Source organism: Rhynchophorus ferrugineus, unplaced genomic scaffold, assembly GCF_030347505.1.
Source record: "Rhynchophorus ferrugineus isolate W39M unplaced genomic scaffold, kcgeb_rfMv2 rfM4, whole genome shotgun sequence".
In the NCBI taxonomy this organism is placed as follows: Eukaryota; Metazoa; Arthropoda; class Insecta; order Coleoptera; family Curculionidae; genus Rhynchophorus; species Rhynchophorus ferrugineus.
In genome coordinates, this window is record NW_027472583.1 from 610,294 (window position 1) to 637,562 (window position 27,269).

Here is a 27,269-nt window from a genome sequence, read left to right on the forward strand (position 1 = left end):
TAATTCCAACCCAGAATTTCAATGTCATAAAATGACAATGACAGTGACAGTTTTTAAAAATTACAAATCGATCTGTAATTTAAATGTTTCAACTCATTTTCGATATTTCGCTAGTGTTTCTATTTTTACATTCAAGCGTTAATAACAAGATTTTCACTAATCCCGGTTTAAGAATGTTAATAATAATACTGTTTACCGTCAACAGTTGTAGAATTACAGATTAAATTAGGGTTCAAATTAAAGTTATCTGATAAATTTTCTATAATATGTTATAATGCATTGCATTATATTTTGCATCTAATGATGAAATAATTAAAAAGATATTGTAAAGTGATTTTATATGCATTTCGGAATCATAATTTTTTAATATTATACTATTTAAGCAAATATTAGAGGTAGCTTGTTTAAATAACAGACATGGCAACGTTGAAGTGTTTATAAAAATGACAATGACAGTGACAGCTTTTTGAATATTACAAAATGCTGTTATGAAAAATTAAGAATGGTGGTTATTGCCCTTTATACGTTTATATCTATATTATAAGTATAAAACACACGTTGATATTCAAATACAAATTTGGAAATTTACTAATTTTATGAAAATGAATATTTACATCTTTTCAATCATATATATTAAATAATCACAAACAGTAACTATAGTTATTCCAATAAAACAGCCAAAGCACTTCATTAAAATTTATAATGATAACAAAATATTAATGTAAATAAAATAATGAAATAAAAATAACCTTATAAAATATAATTTATTTTAACATTATAGTACATCTGCTGTATATTTATTGAAGGACTTAAATTATAGATAATTAAACAGCCACAGTAGTTTGTAGTTTAGGGTTGGTTTATTATATTTACATTTACATATGACAATGGTGTCGACCATACCAACACAATTAGAATTTTATAGATCGATTTGGGTACATGTTCGGACGCATCAGACTTCATTCTGTCTCTTTTTAACTAGAGTTACGCTAATTGGTAAAATGAGAAAGAAAAATGTTCGGAGTTTAAGATGATTTTACGTTTATATAAAGTGATTTTGGCAATATGTTCGACGGTCTTAATGACGTACATTGGCTGTTTTATTGGCAGGACTATAACTAGCAAATAAAGTTTTTTTTAATTTCATGTATTGGTCCTTACATTGGACTGTTTATTTTTGATGTATGTCAAGTTGTTTCTATTTTTATATTCAAGCGTCAGTAACAAGATTTGAACTAATTCCAAAACAGTAGTAAAACTATCGTTTAAATCATTGTTATCTGGTATAAATATATTTTTTATATTTTCTATTGGGTTGATATTATTTTTCAGTATAATGCTACTGTGTTTTTAGTTGCTGAATCTAATCTAATGTAAATTTTGATATCGTTATACTATTATTTATGGAAATATTAGATGTAGCTCGTGTCAATTAATGACGTAAATTCCTCTAATTTCTTTTTTTTAACCGGGATGCTGTCAGGGACAATAATTTATAACTTAATCGTGAACAAACAGGATTTGCGTCGATATCGGGCAAATAAAATCAAACACATGAAGGTTTGCTTACATTTAACTTTTAACGTCTGAATTTGATAGTGTTACTATTGATGAACAGCATGGTCGGTAAATTGGTGATTTTCTTTTTTTTAGGACAAATTTCGATCACGTTGGGTAAGTTAAGTATTCAACGAGCAGAGGAATATTTTATTGTATATTAGAAAATACATTATGCATAAGTACCTATCGAATAGAAATAATTTGTATAAAATTATGAGGATTAGTTAGTTATTATATCATTACTAGTTTTTAAATGTTTCAGGTCTTCCGCCGTACAATAAGACTACCAGTTTTGTACCTTTTATTGTGGGCGGCCAAGATGCCAATATTGCCGACTACCCTTATCAAGTCCAAATTTTGATTCAAGGTCAACATGCTTGCGGTGGTTCTATATTGACCAATACATTTGTACTGAGCGCTGCTCATTGTTTCGAGGGTGTGTAAGTATATTTACTGAGTAATGTGTAATGTAAGACATAATACGAATTTAGTTGAAAAATCTCCGGTCTGACTAGTAATGTATTTAATTATTTTGGTTATTATATATTTTCGGGTTTACTGAAAAATTTATTATAAATAAGATAAAACACGAATTTAGTTGAAAAGTCTCCGGTTTAACTAGTAATGTGAGTATTTATTTTGGCTATTACTTATTTTCATGTTTACTGAATAATCTAATTTTAAATGAGACATAACATGAATTCGGCTGAAAAGTTTTCGGTCTGACAGGTTAAGTTATCCATCGGTTTATTTTTATAATAATTGATATTTGAGCTCTTTGATGTATGTGCTCAGTTGTAAGCCGACTTATTATTAGTAGTATCGATTATTTTTTCGAATATCGATATCGACGTTTATATTTTAAGTACGCAGTAAGTTTCTTTATACACTTACAGGAATATCTTTGGGATTATTTATTGATTCAGTGTAGGGAAACAATATCTCTTAACATAAAACGGCATCAATGATAAATAATATTATTACATACTACTATTTATCGAAGCTAGCTATTATATTAGACGTATGACTTATTATCAATCTACTCCCTTATCTGTTCGAACAATAAATCGATGCCCATGTATAATAGGTCAATTGACGGGGACTTTGGCCTACCATAATAAAACACATTTTTTTGGAAAAATTAGTTTTTTTATTCAATATAATTCCCTTCAAGGGTGATACACTGATTATAGCGACCCTCCAACTTTTTGATACCATTTTTGTAGTACGATTCGTCCTTTTTTTTCAAAATAGGCCTCAGTTTCAGCGATCAACTCTTCATTCAACGAAAATTTATTCCCAGCGAGCATTCTTTTGAGATTTGCGAACAGAAAATAGTCGCTGGGGCTGGTGCTAGAGAATACGGTGGATGAGGAAGCAATTCGAAGCCCAATTCATGAATTTTTGCAATCGTTTTCACTGACTTGTGACACGGTGCATTGTCTTGGTGAAGCAGCACTTTTTTTCTTCAAATGCGGTCGTTTTTCCGCAAGTTCGTCCTTCAAACAGTCCAATAACGCTATGTAATAGTCGCTGTTGATGGTCCTTCCTTTTTCAAGGTAGTCAATGAAAATTGTTCCATGCGCATCCCAAAATACAGACGCCATAACCTTGTCAGCCGACTGTTGTGTTTCCCCACTCTTTAGAGAGGGTTCATCGTGTGCAGTCCACTCGGATGACTGTCGATTGGACTTCGGACTGAAATGATGGAGCCATGTTTCATCCATTGTCACATATCGACGCAAAAATTCGGGTTTATTACGCTTGATCATCTTCAAACACTGCTCCGTATCATCAACTCGTCGTTGTTTTTGGTTAAAAGTGAGCTGCACGGCACCCACTTTGCACAGAGCTTTCTCATACCCAAATATTCGTGTATGATATGATGTACACGCTCAGTTGATATCTTTCTGCTAGTGAGCTGAGTGTCTGCTATTTCATTCAATTATTATTCCATTAAAATTACGGTTATTCAAAATCATTTTTTGCGTTTTTTAAAAATGTTTTCGTCGGTAACAACATCTTTTGGGCGCCCACTGCATTCACCGTCTTCGGTGCTTATTTCACCGCGTCTAAACTTGGCATACCAATCCTTGATGGTTGATTTTCCTGGGGCAGTGCCCGGAAACTCGGCATCAAGCCAAGTTTTTGCTTCAACTGTATTTTTTCCTTTCAAAAAGCAATATTTTATCACTACGAAAAATTCCTTTTTATCCATTTTTTTTTCATAATAACAAAAGTTACTTCACTCAAAATGCTATAATTCCCAAAATAATGATCCGACAGCTGTTAAATTTATACACGTATCTTTTGAGGGTTAGAGCTAACTAAAAACCATATAGATTTAATTCTAATAGCGCCATCTATGTGTCAGGCCGGGGATTTTTCAACTGACCTGTTACGTGTACGTTAAAATTTAATGGGTCCCATGGAATTTATTTATCGCTGGGGCTCCTTTTGATTCCTCAAAATCTATGGTGGAAGTTTTTTATGTTTCCTTTTTTATGAGTAACATAATTAGTGAATAATGTTTTGTGATGAGATAGATTTCTCTTGAACCAAAGAAAGTTCTTCACGCGTATCTTCACAGTACATATTCCGTGTGTACTTGTTTGGTTTGCGTATTTCATTCCACTGGACTTATTTGGGGTGCCCCCAGAGCTTGTTTTACCGCCTTGTTATGAAAAATGTAGAATGCTTCATGTTTTGAGTGACATCTTTGGGTAGGGGCCATGCTAACCTTCGCTATTCGTTCTAATTTTAGTGTATATACTGCCGACGCGAATACAACTATTTATTGAGTTTAAAAACCTATATAATTTCTACTCTGTGGTAATACTCATCATCAAGAAAATTGGCGTAGATATTAATTTTGTATGTTTTCTTTAATGTTATACTAGTTCGAGTGTCAGTCAAATCACAATACGTGTTGGATCGTCATATCGAACATCTGGAGGTCAGATCGTGAACGTGAAAAAGATCACCTCTCATACTAGCTTCAGCTCTGTCACATATGATTACGACGTTGCCGTTGTTGAATTGGCCAGTTCGTTGGTAAGTCTGCATCGATTTTTTTTTAAATTATAATCGCTTTATTTTGTTAATGATACCCGGTAGACTTTCGGTACCGGAGTGCAGCCCATAGCTCTGCCGGACAGCTCTTTTAAAATTGTGAATGGAAAAATAGCAGTCGCGACAGGATGGGGACTAACTACTGATGGAGGCAGTTTGGCGAATCAACTCCAGGTTTGGCAATTTTAATATAAAGTGTAGTAGCGTAATAAGGAGAAAGCTCGATGGGTGTCTCTGGAGAAAAGTTTCGCAACGTCCAATATCCAGATGGCATTGTGATCGTCATTCTGACAATTTGATACCTTACCTTAAATATGCATATGACACCTGTACAGAAAATATTTTGTTGTGTTGGTTCTTAAACGGAGTTCAGAATGCTGATACATCGTGTGATACCATGACATTACTCATTATCTTTGATGTCACATTTTATTGATTAATAAAATTGAAAAAAAAAATTAGTTTCTCAAAACAAGTTTATTAAATAAAATGCAATTAAAGCATATAAAGTATGTATGTCCGTTCAATAAAACAGTGCACTGTCATCTGAATTGATGACGTTAAAACGTCGCAATGTTGTCAGTTAACAAATTTATAAATCGATATACATAATCGAAATATATAAATTGAAATTCCTTGATTTTATCACATGTAGACCTCTCCGTAGTTCTAACGAATTTTCTTTACACAATTTAACAAATATTTACACCATTTAAAGGCAATATTACCCAACAGTGTATGAAAGTATATTCTGGATATTATGTTTATATTGAAAAAACCTGTCACTGTTTTTATAGATTTCATATATTTCAGCTCTGATAGAGCTAAATTCAAGCTGATCTTGACTCGTCACCTGCTTCGTGTGAAGACGGTTTCTTTTCGGTGAATCCAAGATTATATTTTCCTTCTTTGAGATATTTCAGTGACCTTGTCAATACTAATATTTATTGCAGTTTCAATAAGCTAAAAACATTTTCAACAAAAACCGCACTAACTTAATATTTAAGAGTACAAGTTCTTACCTTTCTAATGAATTTCACTGGCAAGAGAGGGCCTCTATTATCAAGAATTTTGCATACGTTTGACAACATTGGGTCTCTTTTTAACTAGAATAAAATGAGAAGGAAAATATTGTCTGATTCTAAAATAAATTGCGGCAGGCAATATATTAAACATCTTGATGACGTATATACAAAACTTCTTTGGATAGACTATAGTTACCATGTCATCTCTCAACAATTCTCCAAGGTTCCCTACAAATTTTCCCTATGAATAACACGACTTTGATAATGGATTAACGAAAGTAATTCATGTTTTAGGTGGTCAATTTACCACTGATCACAACCAAATCATGTCAAAATACCGTATATAGTAGTGCGATTACATCTAGGATGTTTTGTGCAGGAGAAAGTGGAAAAGATACCTGTGCCGTAAGTATTGACTTATTTAATTAACTGGTGAAATGAATAATTAAGTGAACAAAATCCCAACATGACAAAATGTACATAATATTTAAATGAAATAGAGAACCTAGTTAATTTTTCCTTCATAGGGTGACTCCGGGGGACCACTGGTTGTCGATGGGGTACAAATTGGAATTGTATCATGGGGCGATATCTGTGGTCAAGTCCAGACACCCGGGGTATATACGAAGATCACCAAATTCTTGAATTTTATTAGTAAAAATGTAAATTAAGTGTCAGTAAATTGATATTGTTATATCAGGTAGAAAATAAATGATTACAGAGCATTGATTACTTTTATTTAACCTTGTACAGGGTATGTTTTTAATAACTTTAAAGCTTTATTCCCAGAAATTGATTTTTTTTACTTTTTCATAAAAAAAATTCACTCAGAAGATCAGTAAGAAGTGAATAGCAATCAAACGGAGCAATGTCTGGTGAATAAGGTAGCTTGGGTAGTTTGTCACGGATTTTCCAGGAATACTTTAATAGAATTTAAGTAAGGAATTAAATTTAATTTCTGAAATAGATATTAAAAAAAAAATAAAAATGTCAAGTAACATCAAACAATTTAAAAATAACGATTATAAATAATATCAACAGCAGAAAATCAACTTTCAATTTAACTTTCCATGAAGATAAATATATAAAATATTAATGAAAATTTAAATATGTCTTTATTATAGTAAAGGTTAATCTCACTTCTTCCATTTTCATATTTCTTAAGTGCCATTTATTTAATTACCCAACTTGATCTAAAATCAAAGAGGTTGATCTATAATACAATTGTAAAGCCAATTTGGACCTATGGGGTGCAAATATGGGGTTGCACTAAAAATTCAAATCAGTTAGTCATACAGCGCTGTCAAAATAAGGTTCTTCGATTGATTACTAATGCCTATCGCTATGTAACCAATGAAGAACTGCACGATGACCTGGAAATCAAATGGATTTGCGAAGTTGTGCAGGATTTCGCCTTGAAACACGAAAGAAGTTTACTAAATCATAATAACGTGGAAGCAATACAACTGCTGGACAGCGCGCAGGATGTCAGGAGATTGAAACGAACAAAACCATACGAACTTGTGTGAACATTTAGTGTGTATTATTAGTGTAAACTATAGCTATAAGTTAATAATTAATACATAATTATAATTTTATAATTGAGGAATACATTCTGAGGTATTTTCTCGCACTCGTCTTGCTTGTTAATTAATCCAAGTACATAGGAAAAGTAGTAATAAATTAATTGTAAATTAAGATTGTACTAAGCGTATCTAATAAAGATGTTATAAAAAAAATTATTTAATAGAATCTGTTGAAGCTCTTTTTTTCTTATGTATCTTTTTTCCATGTTCTTTCTACTTATTAAAACGAAAAATATATTGAGCATCTTATACTTAAAATGATAATTAAAATTGCTGTCAGGAATAAAATAAACGATAAAGCTCAGGGAACTACAAACAATATAATAAAACTTGCTCTGCGTCTATAAAACTAGTTTTAACTCAGTCTAGGAATTTAGTCATATTTTGTATATTGTTTAAACAAAAATTGCATTTAATTTTACGTATAGTGACGCACATATAATGTAATGTTTTACTCTTTCCTATAGGAACATTATCTGGAATTGAAGATATAGTCGATTGAATAAAACAGCTGACTTACGCTATCAAAATTTAGGACACCGTAATGTTGCCAAATTGATACAATTAAAAAGGGAACAAGCATACGGTCAAAACAACGTTTGTCGGTCTATAACCTCTAACTATTTTCTCTAATGTTTTGTAGAATATTGCAGAAACTGCAAATAGTAGTATATTCAACATCATTTATGATCTGGTAGACGGTTTTATTGGACCAAAGTTAGATTCAACCCCTATTCCTAGTAATATATACCTTATTATAAAACAAAGTAAATTATCTAAAGCACCCTCATGTATATCTTCATAATTTCATAATGGGAATGAGATGAAAAAAATTACGATAAGTGCTTTTTTTTTGAGGAATGTATATTTCAGACCCTTACTGTATTAATTAGTATTATTTACTTATTGTGCTTTTATTACTATTCAGTTAGAAAAATGAATCTTGACAAGACAGGCTGACTCTGGACAGTTGAATTTATATAGAAGCCTTGCTAAAAAGCTAAAATTAAAAGTTTCAGAAACAGATTGTGTTCTAATTTATTGAAATTATGACAAAAGTATTACATTTTAGGGTACACAGGATACTCAGGTAGTTAGTCAAAGCGTCTCTAGCCTTGAAATATTAAAATTTGGAAGTACTTCATATTAAGAAATATCTTTTCGTTAATTTATGTAACTAGATAAAATCAAGGTGTAAAACCACTGTTTTTGAAGCCTTGTAGCTACAAACCATTGGAATTTGGAAATTCTTAAGTTATAGAAATAGTCTTTTAGTTTATGGAATTTGAATAGAAAAAGTACAGGCACTGCGTAAAGACACTGAAGATCAACTGATGTTCTAAAATATGACCATTGGAATTTGCCAATCAAGTCTATTTAGAAACGTTTGAGTTGCAGACAGTAGTATTTTAGTTTAATGAAATGCAGATAGAATAATTTCGCTTCAAACTATATGCCCATTAAAAATGGACTGAATTTGCTGAAAGTTGTAATTTAGTCGTGAACTATTCGATTTTGGGAACATCAAATTAGGAAATGCTTTAGTTCAAGCTTTTTTTTTGTTTAATGTAACTTGGATAGACGCATTACAGTTTAGGCTGTTTAAATAGTTTAGCCATCAAAGTTAGCTTAGAAAACAACTTGATGTACTCGTATTTCTCAGGCAGTAGGTGCTAACTCATGCCAGTGATAACAGCACAGTAACGACAAATGTTTATATTATAAGCTTTAGTTTAGATTAAAATACAATTTGTATTTCAAGAATAAGTTGTCGTTTCTTTTTCTTGAAATAAAATATTTTGACTAGTGTAAAAGCGTGTTTTCATCTAAATCTAAGTCAAACCTTGTTTATATATCCGGTTACTATAGTACTATAGTACGCATTGAACGTAGACAAACAATGATAATTAAAGTAATAAACCGTTACGTATTAATTTCGTACTAAAAGTAAATAAAGATATTTTATAATTAGCAGGTAACGGAGTTCAAAACGTACAAAATATTTTATATCACGACTATGTTTTTGTTAGAAACGTTTGTTGTCATTCTCATTTCAACAGCATCAGGTAAGTTTTATTAAAACCTTGATAAACGAAAATATATGAAAAGCCTCCAGCCTCTCCTCCTTCTCTAGTGAATAATATTTCTCCATTTGGTGTATATATCTAATTGAATGATTAAAATGTCTTTCATTAATGTGACTGGAAGCTGTTTGGCTGAATGTGTTAATAATAGAAAGTAATCGTTTAATTTATTTGTTTTTAAATTATTTTAGCTACACCTTTAGGAAATAACTATGCCGGTGGCTCAAACAATCTTCAGACGAGAATTGTTGGTGGCTCGGTTGTTAATATCTCGAGTTATCCATATCAGGTGCAGATACTGAACAAAAACGAACATATTTGCGGCGGATCAATTTTGTCGAAATTGTTTATTCTCTCAGCAGCTCATTGTATGAATGATGTGTAAGTACAATTAGTTTTGCTAGTTGTGTTGCTAAATATAATCCTTTGTCTACTTTGTTGCTTGTTTGTCTACATTTACCTTTGTATAGAGTTTTCTGTTCATATATATTGCTTATTATTAAAGTATTTCGAGTTTTGAATAGATAATTGTATCGCAGTTATATGGTGGAAGTTATATGATCATCTCTGACGTTGTAGGGTGTAAAAATAAGATTTGAACGTCTCGTTTTTAATTTTATTATTAACCTTTACTATTTTATTCAAAATACGTGTTGGGGCAATTGTTACTGATTCCTGGGGTTAAACTGGACTTGTCTCGGTTGTGTCTAGTTGTTTAGAGTTTCTGGTATTTAGAGGATCTCTGTTTTTTTTTATGAACACTTACCATGTAATTACTTTCCGGTTTTCGTAACAGTATACAATATTTTGGTTTGACATATATACCATTTTATACCATTGACATTAACCTTAACTGTATAAGTTGTGTTCCTTCAAAATAACAGCGCTATGTGTTTTTATAACTTACTGAAAATGCCGAGTTTGCGCCAAAAAATATGCATTTGGTTTATTTTTATTGCTTCGTCAATAGAAAAAATCCACTGAAAGTCGCTGTTTGCTGGCAGAAACCTTCAGTGAGCATGATTCAACAGTAAGAACATGTGAAACGTGATTTCGACAATTCAGATGTGATGATTTCAATGGAAAGATAAATAACGTCCTGGTTGATCTGGTAGGTAAATAGAAAATTCTACTTCAACTAGGTATGAAAAGAAGTCATTCCTACATCGGGTACTAATGGCTGATGAAAAGTGTCCACAATACGCTCTAAGACATGATAAAGTGATTTGGCATCATGACAAAACTGTTTATCATAAAGCAAAAATCACTCAAAGAAATACTGAAATCATTGGACCACTGGCTCCATATGATTATCACCTTTTGCATCGACGGGGAAAGCGCTTGCAGAAGTACAAGAGAGAGCAAAACATTGCTTAATGGATAGCACAAATGAGAAGCTGTCCTTTTGAAATGGCATCCATAAATTACCTGATAGAGGGTTAGAATGTCTATTGTAAATAACATGTTTCCTTTAGCGAAGGAACCGGAAAGGAATTAGTGACAGATCTGGTATATGAACATAAATTGGTGATGGCAATGATTACCCCTTCAATATGACATCCTGAAATGTAATCAATTCTGAAAATGGTACTTTCACCTCTAGACAACTTGCTCTTTATTTGGATATTTTTACATGAAAATGATCAAACATTTTTCTTTTAATACTCCTATTATAGTTCTGTTCCTTTATGCTGCTTGTAAAGTTTATTTGTAATTTTTGAACATAATAATATTTATTACTTTTGAAATGCTTTTTTCTTTTAGTAGCACAGTTACAAATTTGGTTGTACGAGTTGGATCAACATCCAGAAAACAAGGAGGCAAATTATTTAGTGTTGCAAAATTGTATTCCCATTCTAAGTTTGATATTGATACGTATGACTATGACATTGGTATTTTAAAACTTGCACAATCGTTGGTACGTATTATCAAGTATTAGTATATATTTCGGTGTTTTGTTCTCTGTAGGATCTATATTTTTGTTATGAAACAATAAAAATTATAGCTGCTGTTACGTCATTGCAGTATTTCACAGTATTATTTATCTTTCGTTATACGTTATTAAGAGATTTATATACTTAAACACCACCTCACAGAAAACGAAACAATAATCTACATGTATATATCATATTATTAAGATGCTGCATATATTTGTTTTTCAATCAATTGTTTATTGAATCAAACTAACTTAATCTATTATATTTATTGCTTCTTATTTACAACATGCTAACAAATAATAAAGCATCGACATTCTTTTGCATAAAACTAGCGGGTATTGCGAATATAGTCGTTATCATAAATCATATAGCCCATCTAATTAAACATAATATAGTGCCAATTACAGTTTATAAAATTGTAAAATTCGTTTTAAATGCTGTCTGATGCGACGGAACATGTAACCGAATGAACGTATACAATATGATTTAGGTTGTTACCAGTGAGCTATGTTGCTAAATGTTTCGAAAATTCTTCAAAACATTGGTGATAATAATTGGAGGTTATAGACTGGCAACCTTTGTAAACCAAAATGCGGTAGTATTGCAAGGTGCTGACGTAATTTATTTTTTATAACGTGCATCGGCCCTTTAATTGCATAGGATATACTTCTCAGTAAATTCGACGCTGTTGGTGCCAATCTTCATTAATTTTTTTATTCATTATATATTTAAGATAAAGTTAGTGTTTTGTTAAGAATAGTATTATAATTATTAATTAATTATATAATTAATATTACAATATTTTGTTTCGGATCATCCTTGAATTATCAGTTTATCTAATATTTTACTGCAATCTGATATTTGATTCCAATTAACCCAAAAAGGCTCTCTAACAAACCAATTTCTTTGATTTTAAGCAAAATTAGGACTGTTGTCAAGTATCCTCTGACTAACCAGTACACTTCTTTGTTTTTGAGTCTGATCTGTTCTGCTTGTTCTCAAGCAAAATTGACACGGATATATCTGAAGCTATTAAGTTGTAATTTCTAGTTTCTGGTCCATTTGTGGATATTATTGATGGCTGCTAGTATATTTTTCCATCGCCCTATGCAAATGATCCAAGAACTGCTTCTTTTGTTGTTGGGCTATCAGCAGTGTAGAGCAGATGTAGGAATGGTCCTGGCAAACTCTTGTGGATCATTTCTAAATATCATACTCGATCAAATAGGCTTTAATAACAGCTTCTCAAATAATATGGATATCGCAGGTAGTAGCGAAATACACCTATAATTTTTTCATTAATATAATTTTTATATATAATTTTTTAATTAATATTAATATTAATATTAATTTTATATTAATATCATAAATATCTCGCTGTTATTACAATTTCCGCAATTATTGTTGCAATTAGAATGTCGCTGTTTCGAATATGTTTTTTTTTAATTAAAATAAATGTATTTATACACATTAGTTATAATGCAATGGTACTTTATTTTAAATATATTTTGAATGTTTTCGATAGACTTTTGGAACAGGAATTAATGCTATTCAGCTGCCTGACAAGTCACTAAAACTAACTAATAAACAATTAGCAGTTGTCAGTGGATGGGGATTAACAAGCAACGAAGGTAATTTGTCTGATGACCTGCGTGTAAGTAATTCTTCTGTATATACAAAATAGATCATGTTAACTGTGTTCGATATGTTCTAGGCCGTTAATGTACCCATTTATACAACTAAATCTTGTCAAAAAACGGTTTATGGAACATCCATAACAGCTAGAATGATATGCGCTGGAGCTAATGGTATTGACAGTTGCGTTGTAAGTATACCGTTATAACTATTCTATTTCATAATCAAACATTTACGTTAACACTAAGCAAATATGTCCTTGTTGTTCAAAAAGACCACGTCACTTAAATAATGTAAAATTGTTTCAAACCTTTCGTTGCTTTTAAACCTTGAAATTGTCAATTTAAATATTTTGATATAAGTATATAATAAGGTCTAACTCGTAAGGTTATCTCGATATCTTCTGGTCGCTGCTAGATGTACATTTTATATTCTTAGTCAGTCAGTGCTAGTCGTAGTTATGTACAGTTAGTTATATATAGATAAACTTAATAAAGAAGACATGTTGCAACTAACGAATTTGTAGCATAATTGTTTTTTCGGTAGCTATAAATCATTTAAATACTTGGGATAAGTTAAAAATCATATTTTTTTCCTGAAATAATGAAATATTTATATCATTTTGAAGATATACAAAATCGTTATACCATATTCTATGTACATTCCCATGGCATTCGACATTTTTATTGATTTTGCCTGGTCTGGCTGGGTATTGGGTCAAATAAAATGATACTTATTTTGGTTCGTATAAAAATTATAAAATAATTTAACACAAAATCGGTATGGATATTGAAAGTTTAAAAAATCCCCAAAGATTATTCATACCTTCTATAATCTGCATGTATTAATTGCATAACTGTTACTTATAAATTGTATAACAGTGTAATATTTTTAGGGAGACTCTGGAGGACCTCTCGTTTTAAATGGCGTCCAAATTGGAATTGTTTCTTGGGGTTACGAATGTGGAAAGGCCGAATCACCCGGTGTCTACACCAAAGTAACGCAGTTTCTAGACTTTATAAATAGTACTATCAAAAGTGGGTAACTTTTGGTATATATTAGTAATATTCATGTTATATATTATAACAGAAATTAAAATATAATATTTAAAAACTCAAAAAGTGTAATTATTACATATCTAAATAGGAATTATGATAATTATGTTCAATATTATACCATCTGTGTAGCTTTATATATGTGCGTAAAGTCTGCATATATTCCTTATAAGCCTAAAAAATCTTTAAAAAAATATAAAGGAATTTCTCAAAATACAAAATCAAAAAAAGGGTTAATCGAGCTCTATTATGATCGGATTACAAAAACCCAGGACCATAAAATATCTGGTACTTTTTACACTAAATGGTTTAATTAAATAAATTCCTCCAGATTATCGAGTAACTGATACATGTTTGTTTGAATCTTGTAATTTTACAGTTTACAACTTGATATGTGTAGAACGGTAAACAGGTGATAACAGGCCAAATATTCCGAACAATATTTATTTGTGGATAGTGTTTTGCCATAGGACTCAAGTAAAACAAAAGAAAAATACAGATAATTACACAAACAGCAAATTGTTTTAAAAATTAAATATACATGTGTCGTTGAATGTTATAAATATGTCACCAAACACTCTAATTTGTGTTACTAGTACTATTAGTATTTTACCATGAGCGATGCAAAAATAACTTTTGTAGGTCTGTTAAATACGTTTGTATCTGTGTAGTAGATTTGACATTGATATCATTTTGATAGTTTTATTGCGGGATACTTAATATTCTCACAGTCTTCATATAGTAACTGTGTACTTTTTAGCGACTGTGAGTACACACGTTCTAGTTTCTTTCCAAGTGTATAATATTGACCGTATTTTGTAGTTATTTTTCTCAGTTTCTACCACATTATAGACCTGAAATACTCATTTCCTTTATCAATACCACCATTCCTTTTACAACGACTAAGTATTCATTAATACAATAGTGTAATACATTCCTTTATTATATATACATAAAAGGTTTCAAGCTATCAGGCTTGTACTTTGAAAATAAGTTACTACTTTAGAAAGGTTAATGACAATACCCTGTTTTGTGATTGGATTTATATTATTTTATATATATGAAATATATTAAAATATACATCACAATTTCAAACGCCGCTGTTGTCCCTAATCCATTCTCTGAAGGCTGGAATGCTGGTGTATACTCCTGGTGCACCGGCAACTGCACACTCATATCCCCAGCTGACCACACCAGTCAAAATTTCTTCATTAACTAGTGGACCGCCAGAATCACCTTGACATGCATCCCTACCGCCATATGGTGACCCAGCACAGATCATAACGTCAGTAATACGTCCGGCTAAAATTTAATTCACTATATATCCAACCCCAATACACAAAGGATGGATAGAATAAGATGAACACCTAACATATATACAATATTTATTTAATAAGATATTGAGCCACAATTTGTTTGACACGTAGAGTGTCTGAATAGTTTCCAACTGAATGTTGTCTCATTTTTGTACATACATGTCACTTCAGTAATATTGGAAATAGAAATATACTCTTATTCTTTGCTCTAAAACCCCCTACAACAGTTCAATTATGTTGAAGTATTAGAAGATGTTTGGCGAGTTTGCTATTTATAGTTGGAACTTTAGTCGCAGTGATCCGGTCAGATATGTCAATAAGAGGATCAGCTGAATAGCACGATATTGCCATATAAATCATAACAGAACATTCCCCATGGTTGACTGTAGGAAGTAGGAATTTTGCTGTAACTTTTGCCGTAGTACTTTTATGTTCGCTGGTCACAATACTCTTTAATGCTCGCCGCTTCCTGTCAGTAAACTCTAGGTTTCGCTCACTAAATCTGATCAATACATGTGCGTCACAATATTTACTCGAAAGTAGTATACGAAGAACAAAATATACTATATTGCATGGTGTTCATATGATTTTGTCCATCCCCTGTATATCATTAGTTGTATGTGTTCATAACTATATACCTCCTATTGATGATATTTGAGAATAGTACTCCTCACAACTTTCATTGCTGATCAGTGGTACTTGTACCATATGCAGCTTGACTGGGCTGACGCCTGCATAAGATAAAGTTCCCCAACCAGTAATTGTACATACGGATCCTGGTATTAAAGCCTGCAATGATTAATTATTACATATAGTCTATCCAAAGAAATTTTGTACATACGTCATCAAGATGTTTAATTCATTGCCTGCCGCAATTTGTAAATTCATGTTAGAATCAGACAATATTTTCCTTTTCATTTTATTCTAGTTAAAAAGAGATACAATGCTGTGTGATAAGTTCGAACGTGTAACGTAAAATATAATCTTGAATTCACCAAAAAAACTGTCCTCATACGAAGCGAGTGACGAATCAAGATCAGATTGATGTTAGCTCTATCAGAGATTACATATATCTACTGTATAAAAACAGTGAGATTTTCTATACAAACGCAATTTAATACAATTATCTCAATTTTATTTGACTGAAAAGTATCGACAAGGTCAAAAAGAACTTCCGGATATTGATTTTAAAATAATACAATTTTCAAAAGCGTATAATAAAATGAAGGAAAACTTATTATTTCAATTAATGTATTTAGATGAGACATGGGTATTTCAGAATGGGATCAGTATATCCAATGGTCACTCATAGCAAGATGATAAGAAAAATAGTGTGATGACAACAAAAGTTGATGCAAAAAGGTAAACGTTGATTAGGTTTTATTAGACATAACATTTATTAATAATTCATTGCCGATATATTGTACTTCATGCTGGAAACAGGAATGGTTAATAACACCTTCGGTTGGAATGAACTCGATCAGGTACATTGAAGAAGAAATTGACAAATGATGGACTTGTGAACAAATATTGGATAGATTGGAAATTAATAGCTTAATTATTCACTTGAATGAAACATTCTGAATATGGTATGATTCAATGCTACCAATTTCTAAGACAGGGTGAAACAAGTAAAAGTTAGTGTATAATTAATAACTGTAGGAAATGTTATTGTAGACTGTAGAAGATTTATGTGCACAGATATGCTATTAATTCAATGTTATTAATTGTCCAGAATATACACGAGCATTTGGTTAAAATGTGTGAGGCGAGAAAGAATACTTACTGTTTTGCAGATATTGCAAATGCATTAAGAAAAATGCAGTGATTAAATCTAGTTTTATCAGGAAAGGTGTATATCAAAATATCAAAATATCTTTACAAGGAAACACTGTACCAACACAAGAACGATATGAAATTAAAATATGTTACTTGGATATACAGTTGTTAATTATATGGATTAGTCCTTCAGCGGATACAACTACATAAAAAACGCGGTTAGAACTGTAACTTATAGGTGGTATGGAAAATAGTTTAATGTAAATATAATCAAACATAATCCTAACTTACAAACTATTATAACTGTGTACTTAATTGTAGTTTTAAGTTCTTCGATAATATATGCATTAGATCTACTATAATGTTAAAATAAACTATATTTGATAACAGTATTTTTGTTCAATTATTTTAATTAGATTAGAATTTTGTTGTATGTCAAAGCCAAACTGAACTAAATCTCAGAGTTGATACGGCAATATTGGGACGTTTTGATCTCACAAATTTAGATGATATTTATACAAAACTGATTAGGAAAGACTATATATAGTTATGATGAAATGAATAGTACCTGGTTTGATTCGGCTAGTCTGATGGGTTCAACTGTTGAAGTAAATATAACATCTTGTCCTAGCTGAATCAAAGCTATGTCATAATTGTATATCGTAGCATCAAATAAAGGATGGTCAATGATCTTCGCGACAGTGTAAAGAAAACCTTCCGTCTGCACGTTTGAAGTTCCTAAACGTACCGTGAAAACTGGTAGTGGCGCTGGTAATGTAATACTGAAAATATACGTTAGGAATTCCTCGATTTTATTTGGAATACCGGCTTACGCTTGGGTACAGTGAGCTGCTGTGACTACCCATCGGTTCGAAATTAGCGCCACACCACATATATGTCTGTGCCAATATTCTAGGGATCCTTGGTATTTGTAATAGAGTATTTCCACAGGAACACCTCCAACAATTCTTTCTTCATTCAACGACCATAGCTCTAAAATGTTAACGCTTCTTTAGTGATAATTGTAATAAAACTATAATCACATGAAATATATTCGTGGTGTTTATACATTTCGTTGTTTCCTTCACACCTAACTGTTAATTCGACTAAATATAATTACAAACAGGATTTTCAGGTTGGATAAAGGTTGTTTAATTCATAATCTATATTCATAATTCACGGTTATATATAATAAAGCTAATCCAAGAAAAAACATGCACAAAAACTACATTATTGTTAATTATTAAATGTTTTAATTAAACTATTATATATAACTTACCTGTGTAATTATTGGAATTAACACGAACTGAACAACAAAAAACTAATAATAATATTAAAAACATTTTTATCTAGCCCGACACTACTTTACACAAAGTGATTCGTATATAATATCCTTTTTGAAAGCGGCCTATAAATTATCAATGGCTTGTAGAAAATAGAGATTATAATACAATTTTAACTAAAATTCAGGGATTATTAGATGATTACCGCCTATGTATTTTCAAATAATATATTACTTAAAATAACTAGAGGTATTAAAACTTGTCATTAGATTGTTCTGATGATATACAAGATCGATTGGTTTTTAAGTACTTGAAGCTTGTAATACAACATTAAAATTTTATCAATAACTAGACGACCTGGTGAACTTCGTATCATCTACATCTTACGAGTTTTCTCCGATATTAACAATAATCTCCTGGCGTGCTCACCTGCAAACGTATTGTCAGGTCTGATTACGACATTATGGCTCTCAGATGGAGTCTGATCAGATTATATTTAATATTTTGACCAAATTATTACTCTGATGTCACGAAATAAATATCCGAAGGCATTCATACGTTTTGGACAGCCAACAAAAATGTCGATCCTTGTGATAATGACAATGACAATTTGGAACAACAAAAATGTCGTTCTAACTATTTTCCTTCATCATTCCATATTTTGTCACCATACAAACTTTCCATGAACTTAAAACTAAAACTAGCGATATCGGTCCAGCCTTTATCGAGTTTTTGTGAGCCTAACGAACAGCAATGCATTTTTGTGTACATATTTAATGTCGTAAGGCCCAGAGTATCCCGCCATTTGTTTCTTTTTTGACTTCCTGAATAATGAACGAGTGAAACGAGTTGGTTTGTTTTTACCTTCAGTGTCCCTTCGTGTCGCCGTTCAACCAGTCGCCTCTTTCACAAATTAGAACTCAAATATAGATAATAAATATTCCGTAAGAAGTTTCCTTAGTAGTCCTGGGTTACTCAGTAAATAAAATATTACTTAGGTACTACCTAACTTCTAAACTAAAAGGGATCTATTAAATATGTATGTATATATGTTAGGAGAAATTAGGAGTATTATAAGTTACGAATCAAAGATTAATTATACGTGACACATGGACACATAGTTCAGTTTTCTTTGGCGAACATATATATTATAATTTGTGAATGATAAAAAACTGATATCATATACAGTTTCAGCATCTAAAATGGATAAGATTTAGGTTAGTTTTAAAAAAGTTTTTGCAAACAGTTATCTTTACCAAATTCTTAAGTACTATTTATTGGAAGCACATTGTTCAGGATCGAAGACAGAGAATTGGCGCCATTACATGATAATTTTGGGTAAAGAGCACTTTATAGAATCATTAGCAGTTTGAGAATGATTATTCTCAAACATGTGTTCAAAGTTGATTTTCTGCTGTGTGTTTGCTCGTCTTTTCGCAGAAACTGATAATTATTAATACTGATGATGGGAAGAAGCAGTGGCCAACTATGGATAGTTTTTTGCTTAATCTCTTCACACATTTTGTTTCGAAATAAGCATATTATTAATAAAGTGAAATAATTCGTTCTTCCCATACTTAGTATCAGTAGATTAGTGTATTATTTAAGGTCCTTCTAGGGACTAGTGTTGAAGAACAACCACCACTGCCCTACTAGTAAAAAGGCTGAGTATGTTTAAATATCTTGGTTATATATCTTGTCTTATAAGTTGGCTTAAGGCACAAAGGAGACTGTCAAATATGAATAAAACAATTTTTACTTACTGTTAATTTAATTTAATAAAATATGTTTATTGAAACGGTAAAACAAAAAGATACTAATACAATTTTTAGATAATGTTCCTTATCACGGTATTAATATTTATTGGTGTATCATTATGATATTTTCTTATCAATTTTTTTTTGCAGTAATAACACTGAAATAACTAATTGTTTTATTATACCAACTAACTTTAATTTTTTTATGGAGAAAACAAACATTTCTATATTCCAGTAGTTTCTCGAATCCATTGTCTGTATGCTAAAACACTGGCGTAGACTCCTGGTGCCTGAGGTCTAGCGCATTGGTACCCCCAACTAACCACTCCAACTAGAACCCCATTGTTCACTAAGGGACCACCGGAATCTAGTTGGCATGCATCTCGTCCTCCATATGGCGATCCAGCACAAATCATATTCTTACTTATGACGCTATCTATAAATTTATTAGTTATAAAAAGGTTTTAAATGGATTCGTGGTTTATTATGAATAATAGTGTCGGGGCCCAAAAATAGCAAGACGTACAATTCGTGAGACTACAGTGAAATGAACAAAATGTAGATTATGATTTATTTGTTCTGCGCATGCATATTGCAATATGTAAATCTATGTTTATGTCTTCACTTATTTGTAAATTTTTTATATATGGTTGTGAAAATTTGATGAAATTCAGAAAAAAAACTATTAGTAGTCGAAGAATGAACACATTCTAGAGAATCTGAAACGATAAATAGAGTTTATGAATGTATTTTAATCCCAATAAATATCAATTAATAAAAGTTATATATATAATATATTCTGAATGTGACTATATCCGCGAAATCACCAGGATAAGGTATTTTTCAAAGCCCACATAATGGCGGATAATGTAAAATGTAACTAACAGGTTAACTGAAAAGTCCCCGGCCTACCATAGTAAAACACAGATTTTTGTCAAAAAATTTTTTTTTATTCAACATAATTCCCTTCAAGGGTGATACACTGATCATAGCGACCCTCTAACGTTCCGATATCATTTTTGGTACCAGTATGATTTATCCTTTGCTTCAAAATAGGCCTCAGTTTTGGCGAGCACCTCTGCATTCGATGAAAATTTCTTCCCAGTGAGCATTCTTTTGGAATCTGAGAACAGGAAATAGTCGCTGGTGGCCAGATCTGGAGAATACGGTGGATGAGGAAGCAATTCGAAGCTCAATTCATGGATTTTTACAACGATATAAATTTACAATAACGCTATGCAATAGTCGCTGTTGATGGTCTTCCTTTTTCGAGGTAGTCAATGAAAATTATTCCATGTGCATCCCAAAATACAGATGCCATAACCTTGCCAGCCGACTGTTGCGTTTTCCCACGCTTTGGAGTGGGTTAATCGTGTGCAGTCTACTCGAATGGCTGTCGATTGGACTTTGGAGTGAAATGATGGAGCCATGTTTCATCCATTGTCACATGTCGACGCAAAAACTTGAGTTTATTACGCTTGATCATCTTCAAGCACTGCCCCGAATCATCAACTCTTTAACAACCTCTTCTGGGCGTCCACTGCGTTCACCGTCTTCGATGCTCAATTCAGTACGTCTAAACTTAGCATATCAATCCTTGATGGTTAGTTCCTGGGTCAGTATCTGGAAACTTGACATCAAGCCAAGTTTTTGCTTCAACTGTATTATTTCCCTTTAAAAAGCAATATTTTATCAGCACGCGAAATACCTTTTTATCCATTTCTTTCATAATAACAAAAGTTGCTTCACTCAAAATTCTATAATTCACAAACTAATGATCTGACAGCTGTCAAATGTATACACGTATCTTTTGAGGGTTAGGGCTAACTAAAAAACATATGGATTTAATTCTAGTAGCGCCATTCCAGTGACGCCATGTGTCAGACCGGGGACATTTAATTTTTAATTATGTTCAATAAATAAAACTAATTTTGCCAAAAAAATATGTTTTACTGTGGTAGGCCAGGAATCTAAAAATTTTTGTTCGTAACATACCGATAAATAATAAAGGTTTGTCACGAAATCCTGTGCTTGTATGAAACTTACATTGGTATATGGCTGTATAATATTCGTCGCAGGTTTCTTGACTGATGAGAGGAACGAATGCCCTTTGCAACACCGCAGCAGCAGGGCCGCCAAAGGAGACTGCTCCCCAGCCAGTTATAGTACACGTAGAACCAGGAACTAATGCCTATATAGTGACTATTTTAATAAAATCATGTTTATAGCCTGTTCAATAAAACAGCCGACTCACTTCATTGATAACGTCGAATATACTGCCAAATACAGTTTGTAAATGTGTAAAATTCATTTTAAAGTCCTTATCATTTTATTTCAGCCAAAAAGAGATGACACTCTATACTATTACAACTCAATTTGTGTTGGTTCTAATGGACCATGTTGCCAAATGTCTACAAAATTCAAAACATTAGTGTTTACAGGTTATAAACCGTTCTAAACTAAAAGTTAAATTTGATGCGATAATATTGGGACGTGCTGACGTCATATATTTTGATGACGTGAATTGGCTGTTTTTTTGGACAGACTACAGTTTTTTTTAAATGTAGCTAAGTTCTCATTAAATATATGGTATATATTATTAGTTAGTGTAGGGATGTAGAGTAGAAAGTTTAGAGATGTCGTGAAAACTAATTACTATTTTGAGATGATTTTATTGCACATGAAAATGACGTAATAGTGATAATCTAAAGAAAACATTTTTATTCTCATTTTTGTCTGTAGAATTTTTATTTATTAATTGATAATACGTTGTTTACTATTCTATTAATGTTTATATTATTTATTTTCATGTCTTCAACTTTTAGTAAATTACTTGAAATCGGTTATTCGATTCATGAATTGACAGATTTATTTTTAGAAAATCTTGGGTAAAACATAATTCGTGTATTGAATCGAATCGCAGTTTTTTAAATATTTTAACTATACTACTATTTCTGTTAATGTATGTATTTTGATCATCTCTATCCATTGGTGAAGTTAAAAGTTTGAATGCAAACAACAGTTAAATTCGATGGCTTTGACATTTCTCATAAACTAACAGACGATAATCTAGCTCTCTCAAATAATTTTCAGACGGTTTAGTAGATGAGGAGTTGATGATGGCAAGTATCTCCAGACGATTACATAACAACGGCTGGATTTTCATCGAGAAAAGTGATAAAGAACGTAAAAATTTCAAATTGGTTAGTATAAGAGACTCATTTGTGTCGATACCAAAACGAAATTCATATTGATAAAACCTTGCTCTGCATATGATAGGATTGGACTACTGAAGCCGAATGAAATTGTTATTGTAGATGCTTGCCAGCGTCAGTTGACGAAACTGAATGACTTATTGTTGCAGAAAATACCAGCAATACTCAGTGCTAGTTGCATAATCATATTTTTGCATGACAGCGTTTGAAGACGCAGTGCAAAAGTTCGAGTGTGTAACGGTGAAGTAGTTCGAATGGACTGTTCTGCCATACCCTTTCTGATTATCCCTTGTATCATAATTTAACTTTTTAAAGTTAAAAATTATCAGAGCACATATAATAATTTGAATTGTTTTTATACTGACCTGATTCTCATCGATAAGGGCGATAGGTTCTATGGTACTACTAATTTCGACATCGCGACTCAGTTGCAGCAAAGACACATCGTTATCAAGACCATACACTTCATATGAGGGATGATCAATTACCCTAGATACGGAGTATACGAATCCTTCTGACTGCATGTAAGAGGAACCAAATCGGACGGTGAACGCGTGGAATGGTGGTATCTTTGGATTATCAGAAATTTGTCTGAAATATATATTAATATATTTTATTTTGTATATATATACTAATAATTATATATATTACACAACGGTACAATGAGCTGCTGTTAGTACCCATCTTGTAGAAATTAGAGTAACCCCACAAATATGTCGATTCCATCTTTGAAGCGATCCTTGATATCGATGATTTTCTATATCAACTGTCACGCCGCCAACTATTCTAGTATCATTTGGTGGCGCTTTGTCTCCTAGAGCTATTTGTTTAATAAATAAGATGAAAGCAATGTAAATAGGGTCAAATGTTAGTAGTAGAAATATGTTTTTTATGTTTAACAAAATTAAGAGTTTAAGTCCAGCCATAGATAGAAAAAAATTAATACCTGTACATCTGTTTGTTTTTATAAACAAAGATTCAACAATTATCTACATAGATATTATAGAAAAAGTCTACGAAGAGACAAGTTTTCTTAGCTACGTTCGTGGACGTAGCGCAAACCTTCTATAAAGTTTGGTATAAAGGATTTTCATATATAAACTCGATAAAATATTACCGAAGCATTTCATTGAACCTTTTTAACTTCTACATGTCAGCCGGGATGTTCGGAAAAGGAAATTACTCCACTATGAAAGAAATTGTTCCTTCCTCTCGCAAGTCTTGTTCTTTCCTAACAGGTTAATTGAAAAGACCACGGCGTGACACATAGATGGCGCTACTAGAATTAAGTCCATATGTTTTTTAGCTAGCCTTAACCCTTAAAAGATGCGTGTATAAATTTGACAGCTGACAATGGATAAAAGGGATAACAAAATGGATAAAAAGGAACTTCGCTTGTTTATAAAATATTGCTTTTTGAAGGGAAAAAATACAGTTGAAGCGAAACTTGGCTTGATGCCGATTTTACTGACACTGCCCCAGGAAAATCAACCATCAATAATTGGTATGCTAAGTCTAGACGTGGTGACATGAGCACCGAAGACGGTGAACGCAGTGGACGCCCAAAAGAGATTGTTACCGACGAAAACATTCCAACAAGACCGAGTTTTTCCGTCGATATGTGACAATGGATGAAACGTGGGAAAACAGAACAGTCGGCTGGCAAGTTTATGGCGTCTGTATTTGGGATGCGCATGGAATAATTTTCATTGACTACCTTGAAAAATGAAGGACCATCAACAGCGACTATTACATTATGACATACCGAAAAACGACCGTATTTGATGAAAAATAAAGTGCTGCTTCATCAGGACAATACATCGTGCCACAAATCAGTGAAAACGATGGCAAAATTCCATGAATTGGGCTTCAAATTGCTTCCTCATCCACCATATTCTCCAGATCTGGCGACTAGCAACTATTTCCTGTTCTCAGATCTCAAAAGAATGCTCGCTGGGTAGAAATTTTTGTCAAATGAAGAAGTGATCGCCGAAACTGAGGCCTATTTTGAAGCAAAGAGCAAATCGTACTATAAAATTGGTATGGAAAAGTTGGAGGGTTACTATAATTAGTGTATCATCCTTGAAGGCAATTATGTTGGATAAATAAACGAATTTTGCCAAAAAAGTGTGCTTTACCATGGTAGGCCGGGGACTCTTCAATTGACCTGTTAAAAGCAGCACTTTCTATAATATTTCTATGGGCCTATGGGGTTCAGATATGGAGATATTCTGCGAGAAGTATGTCAGAATAAAATCCTGAGAAGTATTGTGGGTGGACCCAGATATTAGGAACAACTACTTACACCGAGACTTTCGGCTCTAAACGCCGTAGGAGAAATTAAAGATTCAGATGTTAAAAATGAAGCGCCTCGCACTCAAGTGATCAAAACCACGTGGTCTTGTGTAGTTGTGTAGTGATGTAAGTTGAAGTTGAAGAAGTTGCGTAAGCGTAAAAACACTGAAAAGTGCTATTAACTTTATTTTATTTGAGACTAACTAAGGGTCGGTGTGTCTTTTTAGGTAAGAACCTAGTTTGGAATTATTCTAGAGGCAAATTGTAAGTTAGCCGGCAAGGATTAGTAATAATATACCAATAAAAAATGTTTAACAAGAGAAGACGTAAGATTGTCAATCAGTATTAGCGACATTACATAATAACATGTTTTTTCCCTTTTAATCCGATCTTAAGACCTGGGTGGAGAAATTGATAATTTGAAAAAATCTGTTTTGTTTGTTGGAGGATGGTTTCTAAAAGACTGTCAGGTTCCATATTGAGATCTGGAGGAGAAGGAGGATTTAGAGGATATCCAGTCATCTTATTAACAACAAGTTTAATTCTTACGAAATTGCTAAAAAAATGGAAAGGGAATTGGTTAAGGCTTCAGAATTAACAACATAAAGATCTCTAATGAAACTCACCAAAGACACACCTGTAAAAAGCCCTTTAAAGCTAATAACTGGCATGTGCCATTTTAAGTCAAATATAAACCCTTTCAGGGACTGATTATAATAATAATTTTTGAATAGAGGTTCAAAATTATAATATAAAGAACAAAAGCTATTTATAATTTTTATAAAAGGAAAAAGCATTAATGTAATTTAAAAATTGTGTAGTTTACCTGAGGTAATGAACACAAAACACAAAAATACTAGTGATCTAAAGAGCATTTTGCTAGATTACTTAGAGAGGCAGAGGACACTTTAAATATAAACTAAATTTGGCTATGTATTATCTAAGGAACAATAAAAATTTATAATATCACGAGTAAGACGATAATTTACAACATATATTGTTCAATAATATTATTTCGTATTAATTTATGTTTCTGATATCAAGATATAATGGTAATGGTGACTGCTACACATTTAGGAAATACGTTTCCAGTTTAAAGTGGTTATTAATACGTTCCAATTTTTGAATACGTCTTCACAAGTCGATTACTAGGATTGTGAATTATTTTTTTCTGAAGGGGAGCCAACATGACGTAATTTATGAGAACTTTTGTTTTTCACTATTAATACTATTTCGATATTTTGATTGTTTGCTGGAAGCATTAAATAAAATAAAATCAAGTAATTTCTGATTAAAACAACCAATATAAAATTGAAACAAATTATTAGGGCTATTTTTACTCAACTTCTTTCAACAAAAAATAAGTTACAACTTTGCAAGCATTGCTTCATTATTGCGGCTTTTATCTATCTGTCACATTGTAGGGATATCTTGGAATGAAATTAATCCTTTTCCCATGAATGAATTACCGAGACGTAGAAAAAAAACGAAATTAAAGTGTTAACAATTTTTTTATAAATTTTCTTTTTTAGTAAGTAACAATTTATATCCCGTATGTTATTTTATGATGACCTAGTGAACTTTATATCACTTAGATCTAGATTTAAAATTTTGTGATCCTTTTGTGACCTTATAGTTGCGTTATAGTGTTATAGTGCGATACTCAACAT

At 31.9% G+C, this 27,269-nt stretch overlaps 2 protein-coding genes and 1 non-coding gene across 3 annotated transcripts; 1 reads left to right on the forward strand and 2 right to left on the reverse strand.

The window, feature by feature from the left end:
* The first annotated feature begins 1,516 nt into the window (after positions 1-1,516).
* LOC143195743 (transmembrane protease serine 9) lies at positions 1,517-14,020 on the forward strand. Its single transcript, XM_076403176.1, has 13 exons — positions 1,517-1,674; positions 1,823-2,000; positions 4,461-4,614; positions 4,678-4,806; positions 5,952-6,062; positions 6,185-6,322; positions 9,051-9,155; positions 9,216-9,309; positions 9,519-9,708; positions 11,092-11,245; positions 12,790-12,918; positions 12,979-13,089; positions 13,795-14,020. Exons 1-13 carry the CDS (start codon positions 1,611-1,613, stop codon positions 13,942-13,944), a joined length of 1,707 nt encoding a protein of 568 aa, XP_076259291.1. The 5' UTR covers positions 1,517-1,610; the 3' UTR covers positions 13,945-14,020.
* On the reverse strand, positions 4,244-4,348 carry LOC143196777 (U6 spliceosomal RNA). Its single transcript, XR_013005841.1, has one exon. It is a non-coding gene; the product is annotated as a U6 spliceosomal RNA (small nuclear RNA).
* Positions 14,021-14,982: 962 nt separating the features above from the next.
* On the reverse strand, positions 14,983-26,555 carry LOC143195744 (transmembrane protease serine 9-like). The gene is made up of 10 exons (XM_076403177.1): positions 26,426-26,555; positions 23,956-24,124; positions 23,670-23,895; positions 22,136-22,280; positions 20,317-20,525; positions 18,329-18,398; positions 17,883-18,042; positions 17,618-17,831; positions 15,909-16,059; positions 14,983-15,256 (listed from the first exon to the last, which is right to left on the reverse strand). Exons 1-10 carry the CDS (start codon positions 26,472-26,474, stop codon positions 15,045-15,047), a joined length of 1,605 nt encoding a protein of 534 aa, XP_076259292.1. The 5' UTR covers positions 26,475-26,555; the 3' UTR covers positions 14,983-15,044.
* Positions 26,556-27,269: the final 714 nt, after the last annotated feature.